This window comes from Symphalangus syndactylus, chromosome 8 (genome assembly GCF_028878055.3).
Source record: "Symphalangus syndactylus isolate Jambi chromosome 8, NHGRI_mSymSyn1-v2.1_pri, whole genome shotgun sequence".
Classification (NCBI taxonomy): Eukaryota; Metazoa; Chordata; class Mammalia; order Primates; family Hylobatidae; genus Symphalangus; species Symphalangus syndactylus.
In genome coordinates, this window is record NC_072430.2 from 60,970,998 (window position 1) to 60,991,683 (window position 20,686).

Sequence of the window (20,686 nt, forward strand, 5' to 3'; positions counted from 1 at the left end):
GGCCTTTTTTCTTTTGTTGTGTTTTTACGTTTGGTGTGTCAAAAATCACTGACTAAGGTTACAAAGGTTTACATTATGTTTTCAAAGGTTTACATTATGTTTTCTTCTAAGAGTTCTATAGTTGTAGCTCTTTGACCCATTTTGAGTTAATGTATGCTGTGTGAGGTGTATTCCTTGCCCAATGGAATGTATCTTACAATTATAACCGGTTGTGATTTTCTATAACACATCTCACAATTCGTGGCATCTTAGATTTGACAAAGTACGGAACACTTATCCCCTGAAATAAAAGCCCATATAAATGTGTATCTTTTTTTCTGGAAATGAAAAATCTGTTTCTCTCAATAATACTAAGACTCCTTGAATATCAATGTGATAAGAACAAAATCTGTCATAAATATATATATTTTCTTATGATAGATACATTAGTTTAAGGCTTCAAGTAAGGCTTGAAGGCTTACACACAATCCTTATTATGTTGTTAAAAGTGAATGAAGACTGACACAAATGTAGCAATATGGCTGAAATGATCATGACAAAAATCCATTAATTCTACAAGTCAGGTTAAATTCCCCTGGAAGTTAAGTTTATTTGACAGTGATGTAATGTCACAAGAAATAATAATATAGGCACCAAGGGAATTTCTTTAATTAAAAAATGTATGGGATTTTCAGAATCCAGGTTTAAATATGTATTGTGCAGAATATAAAACAATTAATAAACTCAACAGTTGGAGATTAACTTGGAAGTTAGAGAAGTGAAAAAAATCAATTCTACTCATATCAACCTACTGAATGTCCTGATGAACTCAGTAACAACCACAGAATCTGAAGACAATGGCTCACAAACAGACTGATATCCATTTAATAGTTTTTGAAGATTTTTTCCTGTAAAATGGCTTGTATTTCCACAGGTACAATAGTGAAGAAATAAACTTTTCAATTTGACATGAAATATAAAACAACAATTTTACAAATATATTCATAAAATTTAACTGCTCATAACACAATACATGGTAAATGTGACCATCCCCTTAACTTCTAGACTATTTAATACAGAGAAGCAATCTGTCATCTCAGCTAAAAAGAAGCATCTTCCCTTTCATTGAGTTTATTTTTGTTTAGAAACATGTTTAGAAACTGGCAAGCAAAACTGGAAAATACTTATTTTCCTTATCTTCCTCTAGGGATTCTTCATGAGGGCAAAAACTTATTTGAAAGGATATAAGTTATACTAAAAAGAAAATATTGAACCTTTTTTTGTGTTACTGCTTCAATGATGCTTAGATTATTTTAAAAAGATGCTGAAGTCGTCTCATTGGTCGCACAGAAGGAGGAGCATCATACCCTAAGCCGCAAAGGCTAAACTACTGGGATAGAAGATTGACAGTTAAGGGATGGAGATGGATTTGGCTTAAAATCAAAGTCTTGTGGTTTGTCTATCAGAAATTCCACGTTATGAGGCAAGGCTGCAAGAAGATAGTTTTTACCCAGCATTAACAATGGTGTAATCACACACCCTTTCAACCACATCCAAAGAACAGAATGGCTTTAAAAAAGAAAAGAAGTGAAACAAAACCATAGAACTGCAGGTAACAATTCTATAACCTATATTACACTTCAATTAAGCAGAAAACTCTCGTAAGTGTCCACACAATACTGAGCTCCCAAATAACAGGTTTGAGTTTTTCCATGAAAAAAAAAAAAAAAAAAAAAAAGACATTGAAGCTTTATGAAGAGAAGATTTCTCCTCAACATTCCCAATACGGTAAATGTAATAACTTAAAATAATTTCCCTATTGGTACTGGAAAATAAATTCTACTACAATCATGTTTATGCCAGTTTCTGGCATATTTCTGCATCCAAATTCATTAGTCTCCTTAATGGAGCCCATCATTTTTCCAATGGCTTTCTCCTTTCTTTAAACCCTAACCCTGAAATTCTATAACCAGTTATATCACGTGGCTTCCCTGAGGCACAAAGGTACCAAAGTCTATAATTAACTATCGAGGAATGATAAATACGCTCTCTATTTATATTAACAGATTTTAATTCTTTCGGGCCACAGTTGGGGGAAAAAATCCAGAAACCTTAATACTCTGCAGGGTGAACTGTAGCCCTTTTTGCTAAAAGCTGAACCAAATAAGGGAAATGTTGAGAGTTGCAGCATGCATGACCCGGCAGCACCGATTATTAATAAAAAATTCTGGACTAGAAAAATACTCAGAGTTGTACTCCATCCACTCTGAATCTTTTTTTTGTAGTAAACGACATAAACAACTGAAAAATATTTCTATGGGAATACATCACTGGGACTTTTACTTCTGGAAAGCTACTTGCAAAAGGCATTAGAGTCAGGCCAAGACAACTAATTGGTCTGCAATTTCCTTGTGTATACACATGGGGGAGTGGGGCTAGTCCTTTAAAGTGATGGCAAGACATAAAAAAAGAAGTGACCTTGGAGAAATTACTTTTCTGAATTGTATTTCTCCACCTTGGTGAGCTACAGAGTTCTTTATTTTCACAAACTAACTCAATTGTGAAAAAAAAATCTCCTTAGTCAAATTTATAAAGGGATCTTCCTACAAGTGGCCAAGAAGAGCCTGGTGTCCTTTTTGCTGACTTGCCACCTCTCTGCAGTTCCTTAGGCAGGGTGGGTGGGACCTCACTTTGGAAGCCAAAGGAAAAGATGTGGAGCCCATGGAGGGCGGTTCACTGTTACCCCTTCCAAGAGCTTGGAAATTATTCCCCAAATTTCAACTTACATGTAAGCTGAATTTACTAAAAGTCACAAACTTTTAGTTAGACATATGCTCAACTACGGGATGTGTCCAACTTGGAAGGTAACTTCATTTTGGGGGATATGTCACGTTGCAGAATGACTAGACTTATAAACAGGACTTGAAATGGAAAATTATGATATACCTAACTCTCTGGAAAAATATCTTTTTTCTTGGTAGGTAAAATCTGGCCTTTCTGGATGCAAGACCATTTAGCTTACAAGATGGTTTTAGGGCATCAAGAATCCTTCAACCACTTTCTAGGCATACAGCAAGAAAAGAGAACAAGTGCCTCCTTTATCATTCTTTGGGGCCCAAAGAATAACAGGCTGAAAAGACATACTCTATCAGCAAAAGCTAATCATCAGAGACTCTGGCTAAATCAAAAGGCATTCAATATATTATTCTAGGCAAGTCCATTTTTTTCTTTCATTTTCTGTCTGCAGGGAGAGTAAGCTATACAGAATAGAGCAAGCTATCTGTAAGAGAACTGTTGTCAGATTTTCACATCATTTAAAATTTACCCAAACAAAACCCAAACCAAAAATGTCTCATCCTAAACAATGATCTCCATTGAAAAATAAAGCTATATTAAAACTGAAAGGCTGACCTTTAAACATACTACGTCAAATTAAGCAGCAGCAATCAAGAGTAATACATCGTATCACTTTAAGGAAAAGGGTATTCAAACAGGTTAGAACGACTGAAAATAGGCAAAATATTTGCCAATAGGCAAAATATGAAAAAACCAATTCAAGTATGGATATAGTACATTAGAATCATATAAATTACGTATATGTACAAAGGTTAAAAAAAAGTCACCCAAATCTGCAATGGTCAAATTAAGAGAACATTAGTTTAAATAAATACTCCATGTGGCAGGGTTTTATTTCATTTCAGCCAGCTTCTACCAGTCTCATGTCCTAAAGGATCTTTACCTTCTGGGAGTAGTGATATGACCGATGCCAAGCATCCAAGAATTATTAATCAAAATGAAATGAAAGTAACAGGAATGGTGGAGCTCCTATGAAATTCTCATTTAATTATTACTCAGCAAACACTCATTTGCTCTCTCAAAATCAGGAATTTTGAATTATCTCTGCAGACGTACCACTTGGTGTTGTGTGTATCTAATGATCCCACTTAAATTTAGTTTGATTTGCAAACATTTTCAAAACTTACTGGGCTCCTTAAGCTGCAAGGGAAGGTGACAGATGGTGAAAAGGGAGTGTACAAAAATGACTGTATCGTTGTGATTGGTTGCTTTTGGACTCACAGAATTTGGCTTTCTTAACAAAGGAAAAAAAAAAAACCCCAAGCTTTATGAAACCCCAAGTGGTTTTAAAAAGTAAAAGCTTATTTTTAATCATTCTTAAATCTTAATTCAGTCAGCAAATAAACGTGGTAGTACAGTACCCAGACCATGTCTACTACTGTAATTACCCTCAGTTAATGAGTTTTTAAGAGCTGATGTATTTTAATCAACCAAACAGTTCTGGCCGTGCAAGACGAGTATCGGGGCAAATCATATTAGGCAGAAATATCAAAAGACAGGCTAAAAAGTTATGGACAATTGTTTGTGAAGTCCCATGTATTTGATGAATGCGTATATAAAGTAAATTCCACTGAAGTTAAAAAAAAAAAAAAAGCCCACAAGAGATGAATATTCTCTCCCCCAACAAGTCAGAAAAATAAATCAGAAAGAAGCCCCAGATTTCAAAACTACCTGTGCCTAAGGCCATCTGTCCACCAGTCACACTGTACAGAGCCACCCCTCTGCTGTCTGGTCAGGTTTGAGCCACGAGCAAGTATTTCTAGACACTGTGCGCCCTTCACGTAACACCTACACCACACTGCACTGAAGTGAACTTCATGAGCCCACACTTTTGAATAAATTTCTTCTACATCTGTAAAATATGATTTAAAGTCTTGTCCAAGATTAAAAAAAAAAAACTTGGTTAAAAACCCAAGGTTAAAAATAGAAGCATGGCATTTTAAATCCAATTATTACAAAGATATTATGGTTTAATCAAGCAGACTTCAATGACGATGCTGCTGTTTTGAGCATGCAACACACCACTGGTATCTGTTACACTCCTGCCATGTTTCATCACCGTGTCCCCTCTCTTTATTTCCAGCCCCGTCACCCTCCCCTAATAAACAGCATTACAAAAAGGTAAAATCTAGAGTTAGTGGCAAAATCTTCACAGTAACCTGCTAATAAAGTCGTAAATGGCTGTCAAGGGCGTCAGTCAATTGGACCTTGGAAAATTAATTTGATGCAGTTTTGCTCTCCAACCAGCTGCGTAGCACAGAAAGGGCAAGCAGCATGAAATGCATGAGTTCCATGAGGCAACGGGATCTGAGACCAATATTTTGCAGACTTCTCCGAGCACACGTGTCCACAGGGAGTGAAAGCATGAGTTGGCGGTCCTGCATCTACATAAAATCCTGCCTCACAGCCAAGCCAGAGAGGCACATAGGGGCCCACAGTCCTGCACATGGGACACTCCCTCTCATTGGCCTCCGTGTCACTCCGATGGCCCCAGTTGTGGTACCCGTGCACGTGGCCACAACTGAGATATGCCCAGGGCTGCTTCTCCTCCACCACCTCTTTCCTGTTGATGCTGGGGAAGGCCAGAGTGTTGAGCCCCACAGGACACTGCGGCCGGGCGGCGTTAATCTCCTGCCGGAGGGCTTCTATGTGCTTCTGAGTTGGAGTATGAAAAAGCCCATCTGCTGTTCTCCAGAGGAGAGTGGCCCCACACAGGTCAATGAGGGAGCCGTCCTGCAGGATGTTGGTCTCACTTTCCACCTACAACAAGTTTGAGACACATGCCTTTTAAAAGCAAAATCAAGCAAATCACTCCAAGATTCTTTCTTCTCAAAACAAGCCAAAAAAAATTTGAAGATAACACAGGGAGGCAATTTATCCCACAAAAACAGAACTAGGGGAGTAATGTATCCTCCCCGAGCTTCAGCTTCCTCATCTGATCACCGGATATGATACATATATGCCGTATGTACAAAGCCCTGAGCACAGTATGTATATCTAGCTTTACATGTTCAATTACTGTAGTGGTTATTTTAATGAACTTCACAAATCTCCTAAGATTTTCTTTTTAACTCCTTAAGTCAGTAACACAATGACTCACTGATCCCATAGGACGAGAGATGTCCTTCCAGTCCATCCAGTGGAGACTCATCCTCATCTCGACCACAGCCAATCCAGAAGACCTTGCTGGGGGCCTGCAGTCATTACAGCAGGGTCCAAAGCACTCCTGGTGACCCTTAGCTTCCTCCACCTTGAATCTATCTTTCATCGTTCATTTTTAAGGCTTGAAGCTGAACAGTTCAACATGAGCCTTCATTTTTAGAAGGAGGCCTGTGCTATGCACTAAGTGCTTACAAGACTGATTAACAGCTGACAAGAAGCAGCTAGGCATGGTCAGCAAGAATCTGACTGCTGCCTCCACATGCCAGATGCATGCTAAGCCTCGGGAGTACCAAAGGCCAATAAAACCTCTTCCCCATCCTGCTAAGACTTGCTCTTCAGTAGTGGAAGGCAGACATGCCCAGAGCTCGGAGTGCATGAAGGCCAGTAAAACGCTGTGCAAGGCCACACATTTATAGCAGCCAGGAGTGTGGACTCTGGGTTTGAACCCTGGCTCTCCCGCTTATTAGCTGTATGACGTTGGGCAGGTTACTTAAGCTCCCCGTGCCTCAGTTTCCCCTTGTGTAAACTTTAGAAAAGGTGGTTGTGTTAGGTAAGTAAATGCAAAGAGTTCTTAGAGAGCACTGTCTGGTACGCAGTCAACACTATGTAAATACCTGCTACTATCACTCTGATGATGACAGATGGTCCGAAATGGTTTCTAAAAGGCTTTTCTTTAACAGAGATTTGAGAAAGATGTCAGGCCTCAGTAGGGAGGATAGCAGGAAGGCACAGCAAGGAGAGGGAGGAGAGGCCAAATGGCATATGCACCGAGGGAGCAACAGGGAGTTCGATGAGGCTGTGCAGCCAGGCTGAACAAGGATGGACGCAGTTCAGGGCACTGGGTGGGCAGGATGAGAGACCCAGACGGGAGAGGGAGGCTGGCGTCCATGCCCAGAGGGAGTTGGTAGGGGGTTTAGGTAACTATAAAAGAACTGATTTACCTTTCAAAAAGGTCACTTCTAGAACTTTGGAGGGTGGGTTGGAGGGGTAAAGATGAGAGGTGAAGGAGGCACCTGGTGCTCTCTCTGGGTAGAGAGGGTGAGTACACCTCAACAAAGACAGTCTCAGTGGCAAGAGACAGAGGCACAGGGACTAGAGAGAAAGAAATTAGACTCGATGGCACTCAGCTCTTGATCTGAGCAAGAGCCTGTTACGTGCCTGGTTGTCTGGGTAGAACAGTGCTTTCCACAGACAGAGAAACACAGGAGAAATGGCAGATGAGGGAGTAAATCCTGATTTCACCACTTAGTAGCTCTGTGGTCTTGAGTCAGCGACTTAACCTTTCTGGGCCTGGCTTCCACATCCATTAAGCTGGACTAATGCTAATACATGTCTTACAGGATTGTTGTGAGAACTAAATAAGTTCATCAGCAAAAGCCAGGCCAGTTCAGCTTTGGGTGTGCTGAATGTGAGGGTGTGCGGAGTGTTGGTGGTGGTAATGCATACAAGGCACGCATGATGCAGCGTGGGAGACAGATCAGGCTCGCAGAAACATATCTGGGATGTTATCGGCACCTAGGTGAAGCTGTGGGAATGGACGCCACTGCCCAGGCAGGGTCCCACGGACGGCAGAGAGGACTGAGGACAGAGCCAGGGGCTGGGGTGGAGGAAAAGAACCATATAAGGGAAAGAGAGACGTATGGGAAGCACCAGAAATTTTGTCAATCTTTGGTCCAAAGGACTTCGGCGGCTCTCTGCTGCCCTTGGGGTACAGCCCAAGCTTCTTAACACACTTAAAAGGTCACTCCCAATGCAGTCACTCGACTTCTCCTGCTGTAGCTCTTCCCTTCCTAACTGGAAACCAGGACTGCCCTGCGATGAGCTGCAAGGAGCTTGAGTCCATGAATGTGCTACCTCGGACTGCCCACAGGCAGGTGCAAGAGCAACCTCTGCCCAGAATACTCCACTCCAGTACAACCTGCTCCAGCTGAGCCCTGGGCTGGCAAACTCCTACTTGTCATCCAGTTCTCACCTGGATGTCACTTTGCCCTGGACATTTTCCTTGTCATGAAGAAATCAACCCTTCCCAAGTATTAGTTTTTAGAAAAAGTTAAGGTCCCAACAAATGATAAATCTTAATACTGTACAGGACATACACTGTGACTCCTTTCGGACAGCCTGAAGTTTCCTGATGCTCCTTCCCCACCCCACCACCATACTGAGCAGCCCATGGTCTCCTCTCCTCTAACTGGTGTCGTGAGGCTCCTGCCCTTGCTGACCACAGGCAATTCTCAGAGGAGGCCTCATTGCAGGACAAAACTGTGTCTAAAGGATCACCCTGATGTGGTAAGAAGCTGAGATGTGGTGGTGGCCTAGCCTCTGGCTGTGGAACAACCCCCCTTTCCCCCTGCACGGCAGTTCTTGGTAAACAACAAAGTCTTATCATCAATCTGGGGTGTATGGTTTTTTATTTTCCACATACCGTTGACTCCCACATCTGGGGTAGGTGCCCTGCGGAGGGAAAGTACCTTCGGTACCTTCTCATGACTGTGCTCATCACACAGTATCTGCTGATCTGCTGCCTAGTCTGTGGCCTCCTCCAGACCACGCAATTCCAGGACAGAACATGGACTTGGTGTTTTCTGCCATATTCCCGGTTTGCAACCCCTGCTTAGTAATCACAATCAGCCAGTTATGGGGCATTACTGCGTCCAGCACTGTTCCAATCCTTTCCAGCTACTGAATTGATTTAGTTCTCACAACAGTCCTATTAGACATATATTAATATTATTCCAATTCAGGAGATGTGGAAGCCAGGTACAGAGAGGTTAAGTCATCGATTCAAAACCACAGAACTAAGTGGTGAAACCAGAAACCAGGACTTGAACCTGGTGGCCTGGTTTAGCAATCATTAGCAGGCATGGATTCAGATTTTATTTTTTAAATTCTACCACAAAAGAAAAGCTATGAGCAGGCACAGGAATTGACAGTATTGTGGAAGCAAGAGATATTTGGCCTCTACCATGGCAACTAATGGCCCCTACATAGCAACTATCTAAGCACAGGGTAGTGAATTCAACCCCCCATCTACCACTTGTTATTAGCAACTGACTTAACCTTTTAAAGCCCAGGTTTCCTCATCTGTAGATGGACACAATAACAACACTGACTTCACGGGTTATTTTAAGCAACACTGGAAAGAAAATTAATATAAAACACCTGCTAGAGCCTGAACATAGTTACTCTATGGTTATTTTTATAATTTCACCTAAAATTAGGTAGGCAATCAACTTAACTGAATTTAGTTAATTTTATACAAAGCCAGTTTAGTTTAATAAAATACTTCATATATAATTCAATACTCAAGGGCCTCCCAGAGTAATATTATAAATGTTACCATATGTTATCATTAACTAGCTAAAAAAGTAGGGCACAATTCAAACTCCATTCACCTATTTATTCAGGCAGTTAAAGACATTTCCCCCACATTTAATTAATTTTGTTGATTAGTACACAGTTCTGAGGTTCCATCATTTGCTGTGATAATGAAAAACAACGGTGATTTCTTGTTACACATATATTAGTATATTGATTCATATCAAATGCTAAGTATGATATTAATACATAATCTTCCACCAGCACTAGCTCCACAATGTGACTACGATTGTTTTAACAAATATTTTAGACTTTCAGCAGCTCACTTTATGTCTCATATTTCTGTATTAGACTGCAAATGACAAGTACTGCCAGAGACTGTCCCCAAAATCTAATCTCCAGATAAACATAATTTATATCAAATGCTACCAGCAACATGTACAGGACCAATGAGTCATGAATTGAAACAGAAGCTCAAAGAGTCAGTAAGCTTTCCTCGAAGACAGACAAAAACTGTTCTCCAGAGGTTAACAAGAGGAGATTGCAGGAAGGATGTATCCATTCAGTGTCCCATAAGCCCACGATCAGGCTGACAGAAGCCTTTGTAACTGGCCAGGTTAATCGGATGCTATCAAATAGGACAGCACAATTTTACATAGTTCTAAGTGTCGCTTATAGGGACTAACTTCAAAAATAGCCTGTATATTTAATACAACCCATTAATACAACCCATTTTTGGAGTTTGTTCTTTTCAGTCGCACTGTAAAATTCTCCGGCACATGTAGCAGCCTGAGAAGGGTCGCTACACAATAACCAGAGTGTACGAGAAACTCATCCTGTGATATGCCCTCCTGGACAAAGGCGCTCCCCAGGGACTCCAGCATATGCTTTATACTCACCCAGGGAGGCAAATGTTCAGGTGTAAACCACCCCTGGCTCCCCACAACATGGTACTGAGTAGTATTAGGTATCCAGGCTCTCCATCAGGGAGACCTGAGTTTGAATCCCACTGGCTACCACCTTCTAACTCTGTGACACTGGGCAATCTTTAACTTCATGCCACATCTTCCTCATCCATGAAATGGGGATGTCTCTACTTCCTTAAGAGGGCTGGCTGTGCAAATGAAGTGAGCTGATGTCGGAAATGTTAACGCAGAGCCTGCACCCAGCAACCATTAGTGACTTCTTACTCTTGCTGTTATAATGATGAATAACCAGTCTGGCCAATCTAGATCAATTTTGTATAAAACTATCCAGTGATCAGAAACAAAAGATTATTTATAAAAACTGCGTTCACATTTCCTTCTTTGTTTACAATTCCTTGAAAACATTTATACAAAATTTATTGAATTTACTTTTTTCTTTAGAAAATGCTTCTCATATTTATTCAGCCATGATTCACTGTAAGACGCATAAGCTATGCCTGTAGCTGAAAAATGGTGTAAAATAGAAATAAAAATAACCATTCCCTAAACACAAACATCCAGTAGAGAACAGCAAATGAGGTTAGCGAAACAGCCCCCAACTTCTTTTTCCATCTTAGACATTTTTGGTGATGATCTTTCTCTCTGACAAGCGCTAGGTCAAATCCTTTATTCCATATACATTTTATTCTGTGGGAATTTTTGAAGAACTCCTTCTTTTCTAGCTTCTAGAAAAACACATTTGTTCTCTCTTGTTCTAGCTTCTACCTAGCAAATTAAGCAAAAGTACAGGAACGGACAGCTTACTAAAAATCAGTGGCTGTGCTACATGGCTATGGCAAGATCAGAAACCCAAAGTTCTACATTTAAGGTATTATAATTATTCTCCAAGGAAAAATGGGTTTAAAAAAACTGCTTTAGGGCACGGGGATAAGTGGTGATATTTATAGAAAAATATTAACATGCCAGGTCAATGCAGTATATAAATCATTTCAAGTAAAAAGTTGTAACTACGATTTTGGTGGACAGTATAGAGAATTTGGCCTTAATATATAGGAATTCAGGGGGAAAACCAGCTGACTTTTTAGTTCCAGAAAGTCTAGTAAATAATTCCTTAATTCATAATTTTTATTAATTGTTTTTGGACTGCTCAAACGTTTTCCAAATCAATAAAGTTTTACACTAAAAATAAGTTTGTTCTCCTTAGAGTGAATTTAAGTAGATTTTTGTGGTGAGGCATATAATAAATGAAAATGCTCTTCCAGGTGGTTAGGAGCAAAACACAATTTACCCCCACTACGGGAAAAGTTGAAACACTGAAGGAGATAAGGCCATTTCCCTCTTGCTTTCAGGGGCTTGTGGAATTCTGCTTCTCCTGAGTTATGATACATGGCGCTTGGACCTGCACAAAGGTTCTGAACGTCAGGAGAGGAAAATGACAGCCTTTGAGTTAGGCTTGTGTAGTTTGGTACTTCACGCTTGCAGAGTGAAGCGCACTCACCAGCTTTCCTCGTTGCTGGGCCGACCTGGTTTCTCGCAAGGTGTACACATCTCCACAGACAGAGATCTCGCGCCAGACCCCGGGCTGGGACTCCTGGGTGAAGCCCCCTCGTGGATGCATCACCAGGACGCCATTAGTAGTGAGACCATCCATGTGGCCGTCAGGGTTTTTCCACTTTGCTGCCTTTTCCTGGACAGCACATGGTAGAACAGAAAAAGTAGGTTAAGATGATGTTGAAATGAAAAGGATTCTGGAATTTCTTTAATACACTGCGTAGAGGCAGAGGGGAGGAAGGTGATGAATTTTCATTTTCTATTTAAAGCTAATAATCACAAGGATAACATATGCAATCATTTCAACAATATAAAAGAAGTGCTGAATGGATGAATCACTTATCACTGGACACATATTATAGTTCTCAAGAACTTGCAAAAAATGGGTGCCTGGGCTTCTCCCTCTAAGATTCTTTTTACCCTCCCCACAACCCCATGAGATTCCAGGAATTTGGTGTGTTTTCTCTTTTCAGTTATACTTGTGCCATGCTCTTATCCTGTTATCTAAAAGTACTTTCTATATACTCACTGTCAGGATAGAGAAGAAAGGATAGTCATAAAGAAAGACTTTTTATTAAAGCTAGAAAATTCCAAAAATGTTAAGCAACAAGTCGGGGTCATTTTATGTTTTCATAACAATCAGTGTTTAAATTCTCAAAGGTAGATGGCGCATGTAGCTTGACATGACGACAGGACAGACACCCTTGGGTGCTTGTGCCACAGCTCTTCCCTTCAGCTTTCTTGGTGACAGAGCTCTGCTACTGTTCATGTGGCTGGGGCCGGGGGTGGGGGGTGGTGGGGAATCCTGATTAACCCAACATGACACTCCCAGCCCTCTTCCCAATGGCTGGTTTACAGGTGGGCACAGCACATGACTGGGCTTTGACTGATGACACATGATATCTTCTGGGAGGCTTCCGAGAAAGGTGTCTGTGCTCTAAGAAGAGACTAGGAAGAAACAGTGCTTCTGCCACCCTCTTCTCTGGCTGGAAGTTGTCACCTGGCACGGGACATCTGGAAGTGCAGGAGCCAGCTCTCACCCACAAGAAGACCTCCCAGGAAGAGGCTGGTGCACCACGGGAGGCAGAAGGCAAGACAGAGAGAACCCGGTGCCCTGGATGTCACAGAACCACTGAACCACCAACCCTGGAGCTGGCTTTCATCAGCACTTCTTATGTGGGAATAGTACATTTTCATTGACTTTAGACCATTTTGAGTGGATACTTTTTTTCCTGCAAAAATATCCTAATTCAAAAGGAAACTATGTTAAACCGGGATATTCACTAAAACTTCTGGGGTTCATTTACAAGGAAACCCTGTAAGGGCAGGGATTCAAGTCTGTGTTGTTCTCTGTAATCCCATATCTAACACACCCAGTATGGAACATAGCAAACACTCATAAAACATTTTTGAATGAATAAGTCGCTAACATTTTCCTCTAAGCCATAATGATCTAAATTTGGCCCATTTATTTTTCTCTCTGAAATAAACCTCTTAGTTGCCATAAATACATTATGGACAATGTTATAGGCATACTTTAAAAAAGTACTTACCGTAAATATTACAATATAAAAAATATAATGAATAACAAGTAATGCTTATTAATGTTCAGATTTTTAATAACAAGTTTCTCAAACTGGCCACCTGAAAACTAAAATCTCAAAATCTCACTAGAGGCAACATACAAAGCCAATTTTTTTTGCTCCAATTAAATGTTCCATATCATAATCACAAGCGTTTTTCTAGAAATCATGTACTTCTTGACAGTACTTACTCCAAGAAATATGTTTTTGGAAGAGTCAAATCCAGCGGCGAATATCCGTGCTGTGTAAGGCTCATTCCTGTCGCACACGATCCTGCAGGCGAACCTGGATATGGTGCTCTGTGTGATCTGGGCTTCGTCCGTGTTCTGGCTGCCAGAAATCGTGTCTGTGACAACGAAGTCGATAGGGCTTTCTGTTGATCTGCCCACCTAAATAAATCAAATGTACTCGTGATTCACTTGGAAAACAGCAGGGTGCCGTATTTTATTGACATGGAAAAAGCATTCAGGATTCCTTTAACATTCACTATCTTTGTTCTGAGGGTTAGAATTTAATGCAAGATTTTCATTCATGCTCCTTTTCCTATTTAACTAGGGAAGCCATTAGGGTAACCAAATATTAGAGATACCTATTTTTAATTTTATTGTATGTGGTAAGAACACAATATGAGATGTATCCTCCGAAATATTTAAGCACATAATGCAGTCATTGTTGACTACAGGCAGAGTGGTGCACAGTAACTCTCTAGAACTTATTCATCTTGCTTTACTCACGTTATGCCACTCACTAGTTCATTAGATTTTAAGTATTGAGAAAAAGCTCAATTAAGAGGACAGGAGTAGATCTTTGGCCACTCATCAGATTTTATCTCTTGGATTAATGTTCCCTCCCAACAACTGTAACTCTGATTCTGAAGTTGCCAATGGGAGGAATGCAGAGGCCTCAGATGTATGCACATAAAGCTCCCAAAAGTCAACTTCCAAGGTTATTTTTATTCTGGTCTCAAAGTTCTATCTACAAACTAGGCAATGTAATACATTTTTCATCCAAATGAAGAAAGTAGAAAAAAAATCTTGTATCACTTAGCTCAGCTTGCTTCCTGGAACAATATTACATTTCTTTTGTAAATCTCATATATACATTCTCATGCATAGACTCTCTCTCTAAAACCAACAGACCACAGACATCTATTTTCTTTTGTTTTTTTATAACCCTTAATTTCTTGTCCTAATGAAATGTGCCTGGAATGAACTAAACTGCTGGTTTCATTGAAACTTGACAATTTGAACAGATGCATATTGCCTAGATATATGCATTTCAGGTTTAGAAAACACATAACTTGTTAAAAAATGCAATGTAAAATCTAAATTAGAAGTATTATAAAATCATATAATTCATCCTTCTAAAGTTGCAAAATCTCCTCTCTGCTAGATTCATTTAAAAACTGAGTAACTTGGAAACTCTACTGATTCAGACTGCTTTAATTTTGCTAAACATTTTTTAAAAAGAAAATTAGAAAAGTAATGAAGACTTATTGCAAAATACTTAACAAATAGAGAAAAGTATAAAGGTGAAAACACACCCAACTTCAGACTTAGGTGCAAACCCGTCCTGAGCCTCTATTCCAATGAAGTTTAGGAGTAAAATGTGATAAATTCTAGAATTTCCCAGTCATCTCACCAAACCTGGAGCCTCACAGTGACAGTCACTGTCACAAGATTTGTCCATCTCCATGGAAGAGAGCAATGACTTTTCAAGCTCTAAGTTCAAAGCCAAAACCAATCTGCTGGTTTGAATGTTTCATAACTGTTCCTTCTTGTGTACAGAAATTACTCTTTTCTAGAAGGGCCATATTCTGAGTTCATCCAAATGTATTAAATTAATGTCTTGAAGTAATTGAAATTGACTGTAGAAACAGGAAATTTTATTCTAACTGGAACAGACTGCTAGGACCAAGCATTTTAAGTCATGACACTTATCTTGACTGGTCATACATATGATTTATCAGTTCGCTTCCATTTAAATCTAACCTCTAGAGGGCTGGTAAAATTTTATAATTTATGACACAAGCCTCATGTTGCTTTTTCCAGGAAAACAAAACAACAACAACAACAAAACCAAAACTAAGTCAGATTCCTGCTGAAAAATCACTCAATGTGGAAAACTTGCAGCCTGTCCTTTCTTTTGACTACTGGATCAACTCTACATTATTTTAAAGGCAGTCATGCACACAAGCCAAGATGCTTTTGAATTTCATCTGATATTCATATAGCATGCAAGCGAGGGTGCTTCTGAATTTCATGTGATATTCACAGAATGCTGGTAGTCATATAACTAGCTACAGTGAGAACTTTGCTCCGTTCAGTATGTTAAGTTTTACATATATAAGAAAAGTTTGAGTTTGCCTGGATCTCAGCTGAAGCCAGGACAGGTAAGATGGTATCAAAGCATCTAGAAGGGCCTCCCCTTTTTCTCACCTCCCTCAACCAATTCCTACCCATCTCCCTGCATCAATCACTTTATTTTCTGACTTCCCTCCTGGGATAAGGATGAAATATTGTTGCTCCCATCTAAAAGCAATCTTTCCATTGACACTTGGTATTCCAATATTCTCCCTTTCCCAAGGATTTTGCTCCTAATATTATCTCCTCTCTTTCCTGAGTCACCAATTTCTCCTTTTATACGGGATCATGCCATCAGCTTTCACACACATTCTGGAGCTTCTCAAACTCTGTGGTTAAAGGACCAGTATTGTTGCTGTTGCTGTTTTAAATTTTAACCCATCACTGATGCCTTTTAAACATACAATAAAAATGAGTACTTGAAAAATGATCATCTACTTGGATGTTTCCGCAATGCCAAACTGTCATAAAGGTTTCCTCTCAACTTGTATGCTCATCTCATTCTGTATTTTAACAAACATTTCACTCTTGGGCAGAGGGAGTGGTTTGAGTAGCCCTGCTCTGGACTGGTCTCCCACCTTTAAAAACGCTTTCCTTCACCTGTAAGCAAGCCCCAGCCTCCAGCCCTGTTTCTCTGATTCATTTAACAGCAAGACTTCTTATTAGTTGTTAGTTATCTCCTCCATTTCCTCACCCATATCTTTAGCTTCCTTCTTCCTCAACCCACTCCAACTGAGCTTCCTTCCCCACAACTCTACTGAAACCACTCATGCTAAGATTCCAAAAATCAATATATTGCTAAATCCAGGGCTTATTCTGAGCCAGCATATCCCGGTCCATCTCTACCTGGTACTAAAATAATGAAACTTTCAGGCCAGTTGGTAAATAGTCCCTCCTTCCCTTTTCTTTCTGTTCTCTCCCTAGATAGTATCACCAAATCCCACCTATCAGCTGAAAGTCTTGATCTCTCCCCTGAGCTTCAGACCGGCACACCCAATCTCCACTTGTATGTTTGATAAATATCTCAAATGTAATATATGCCAAACAGAACTTGGATCCCCCTTCACCCTGGGGCTTCTCTGTATCAATGACCGACTGACATCCAATTTGCTCAAGCTAAAAGTCAAAACCCAAGAATAACCCAATTCTTCAGTTTCCTCCATGCCCACATCAGCCCTGTGTGAACACTGTCAGCTGTACCTCCAAACACACCCTCAATCCCTCTACTTTTCCCATTTTGGTTCTGGTTACCATTATCTCTTACTTGGGTTCTATCACCTTATCCTCCAAACTGGTCTCCCTGTTTCATACTTGCCACCTAGATTCTTTTCCATACAGTAGTTTGAGAAATCGTACAAAAACATAAATCAGATTATACCTCTCTCCTCCTTAAAATCCTCCAACAGCTTCCCAAAATTCCTAGAATAAATCTCAAATTCAACCTGGCCTGAAGGTCCTACCTCTCTCAGCCTCTACCTGCCCTTCCAAGTCCATCTGAGTTCACTGCTGACCTTCTCCACTGTGATCTTGACTTGGAGCCTTTGCACTCACTGTTTCCTCTGCCCAGAGGGTTTGCTTATTTGTGGTCTGCCTCCTCCAGATGTAGGCTCCTTGAGAGGACAGCCTTAGTTATCTCTGCCCAGTCACCAAAGGAGGTTCTGACACAGCAGATGGTCAAGAGATGAAACTAATAATTGGAAGATTATGACAGGGAGGCTGAATCCTATGAGATACACACATACCTGCACATGCATGCTCATGTACAATAGTTGTAGAAATACCTACTAGAAAATGTAGATATTCTTTAACATTTTCCTCTTAACTTAATAGATACTAATTAAATGTTATCATCTAAAACTACAGTAAATCAACTAAATTGAAAACCAAACCAAACCAAACCAAACAAAAAAACCAAAACCCAAAAATGTTAGGCCTTGTAGCACCACGTTCGAAGCCTGTGAAACTGTGAAATCTGACAGAAAGGACTCCTGAACACCGGCCGCAGGACCCAGTCAGTCTCCTGGCCCCTAAGGTCAGAAGGCACTTGGCACCGCACTTTACTCTAGGGACATTGTAAAGACAATGCACCCCTCTAATTCTTTCCATGAACTATTTTCTCTTTTATGTTTCACTTTCTTGTTAGACTTTTCTTTCTTTCCTTATTTACCCCTACTCCAGAAAATAATGACCAAGATCTTACTCTGATTACATTAACTAACACTTTCTCATACCTTAAATTCAGATCTAGCTTTGATTTTTCTCCTCAGGCAATATTTCTGAGTTCTGAGTCTACTAACTGACTCCACAGTGGGAAATGCAGCATAAAGCCCTTTCTTGGTTCTTTCTGATATTCTGCCTTTAAATACTCAATTAACCCTAGAAATCATTTTAATGGGAATGACTAAAATGAACAAACTCTCCACACGGAGGTCCATACTTGAGAACTATAAGTGCTGTAGCGCTTTTTGCTCGGTGATTTTTGTCAGTAGTAGGCTTTGGAAATATAAACTTGTTAAAAGGAGGAAAAAATGGAAACAAGCCAATCTTTTCAAGGTCTTATGAGAGTTACTTAGTTCTCTGCTTAAAATGATCTGCCACAGATCCTTCTAACAGGTCCAGTTAGTCTGTGAATGTAATGTGTTATATTTCCTTAAGAAACATGTGAATTCTTGCTTGGCTTACCATGCTTTATTTAAAGAGGCTGAGCTGGTACTATTCAGAGAATGAAGAGCTCAGTGACCTAAATCTTAGCTCTGCCCCTAATGCCTCTTCTGGCCTTAGTTTACATTACCTTTCCTTTCAAAGACCCAGATTTCTCAGCTATGAAATTAAGTGGTTGGTACAAATTGGTATTCTCAGAATGTGGTTCATGAACCCCAGAGGGTCCCTGAGACCCTGCCACGGGGTCTAGGTACACGAGGCCAAAATTACCTTCACAATAATACAAAGATGTCAACTGCCTTTTCCACTGTGCTGGTCTCTACACTGATGGTGCTAGAACAATGGTGGGTAAAGCTGCTGGTGCTTTGGCATGATTCAAAGCAGTGGCACCAAGCTGTATTTACAGTCATTGTATTTTTCATTGCTGTGAATTTGCACTTAAAAATTATGAATTTTACTAAATCTTGAGTCTTTTGATATTCTATATGACAAAATAGGAAGTATGCATAAAGTACTTAGAGGTTAGTAACAACAGGAAGCTGAAAAAGTCCAACTAAATCTTTAATTCATTCTGCAGAGATGAGAGGGAAGAAAGTGAGCATGTGAGTCGAATGTGACTGTTCAACAGTGCGGAATACATTCTGTGACACTTATGTCACTAAAAAATATCTATGAAACTGAAAAATTCCAAAGAAACAAGATTCTTCTTAAAGGAATTTAATGTCTCACACTTTGAGAGTACCTGACTTACCTATAAGAGGTACCATCACAGTAGTTTTTGAATTTAAGTGGTAAAAAAGTATCACTGGTTTTAGGTCTAACATATAAGTCTTTAATCCATCTTGAATTAATTTTTGTATAAGGTGTAAGGAAGGGATCCAGTTGCAGCTTTCTACATATGGCTAGCCAGTTTTCCCAGCACCATTTATTAAATAGGGAATCCTTTCCCCATTTCTTGTTTTTGTCAGGTTTGTCAAAGATCAGATAGTTGTAGCTATGCGGCATCATTTCTGAGGGCTCTGTTCTGTTCCATTGATCTATGTCTCTGTTGTGGTACCAGTACCATGCTGTTTTGGTTACTGTAGCCTTGTAGTATAGTTTAAAGTCAGGTAGCGTGATGCCTCCAGCTTTGTTCTTTTGGCTTAGGATTGACTTGGCGATGCGGGCTCTTTTTTGGTTCCATATGAACTTTAAAGTAGTTTTGTCCAATTCTGTGAAGAAAGTCATTGGTAGCTTGATGGGGATGGCATTGAATCTATAAATTACCTTGGGCAGTATGGCCATTTTCACGATATTGATTCTTCCAACCCATGAGCATGGAATGTTCTTCCATTTGTTTGTATCCTCTTTTATTTCATTGAGCAGTGGTTTGTAGTTCTCCTTGAAGAGGTCCTTCACATCCCTTGTAAGTTGGATTCCTAGGTATTTTATTCTCTTTGAAGCAATTGTGAATGGGAGTTCACTCATGATTTGGCTCTCTGTTTGTCTGTTATTGGTGTACAAGAATGCTTGTGATTTTTGTACATTAATTTTGTATCCTGAGACTTTGCTGAAGTTGCTAATCAGCTTAAGGAGATTTTGGGCTGAGACAATGGGGTTTTCTAGATATACAATCATGTCATCTGCAAACAGGGACAATTTGACTTCCTCTTTTCCTAATTGAATACCCTTTATTTCCTTCTCCTGCCTGATTGCTCTGGCCAGAACTTCCAGCACTATGTTGAATAGGAGCGGTGAGAGAGGGCATCCCTGTCTTGTGCCAGTTTTCAGAGGGAATGCTTCCAGTTTTTGCCCATTCAGTATGATATTGGCTGTGGGTTTGTTGTAGATAGCTCTTATTATTTTGAGATAAGTCCCATCAATACCTAATTTATTGAGAGTTTTTAGCATGAAGGGTTGTTGAATTTTGTCAAAGGCCTTTTCTGCATCTATTGAGATAATCATGTGGTTTTTGTCTTTGGTTCTGTTTATATGCTGGATTACATTTATTGATTTGCGTATGTTGAACCAGCCTTGCATCCCAGGGATGAAGCCCACTTGATCATGGTGGATAAGCTTTTTGATGTGCTGCTGGATTCGGTTTGCCAGTATTTTATTGAGGATTTTTGCATCAATGTTCATCAAGGATATTGGTCTGAAATTCTCTTTTTTGGTTATGTCTCTGCCAGGTTTTGGTATCAGGACGATGCTGGCTTCGTAAAATGTGTTAGGGAGGATTCCCTCTTTTTCTATCGATTGGAATAGTTTCAGAAGGAATGGTACCAGTTCCTCCTTGTACCTCTGGTAGAAT

At 40.0% G+C, this 20,686-nt stretch overlaps 1 protein-coding gene across 1 annotated transcript in view; it reads right to left on the minus strand.

Moving 5' to 3' along the window:
* Nucleotides 1-850: 850 nt before the first annotated feature.
* The window catches only part of PELI2 (pellino E3 ubiquitin protein ligase family member 2), a 181,571-nt gene continuing 161,735 nt past the window's right edge, over nt 851-20,686 (minus strand). The window contains exons 4-6 of the mRNA XM_055289271.2: nt 13,564-13,761; nt 11,737-11,925; nt 851-5,595 (exon numbers count right to left, since the gene is read on the minus strand). Coding sequence (XP_055145246.1) covers nt 5,029-5,595; nt 11,737-11,925; nt 13,564-13,761 — 954 coding nt within the window. The 3' untranslated portion in view covers nt 851-5,028. The remainder of the gene's footprint in view (nt 5,596-11,736; nt 11,926-13,563; nt 13,762-20,686) is intronic.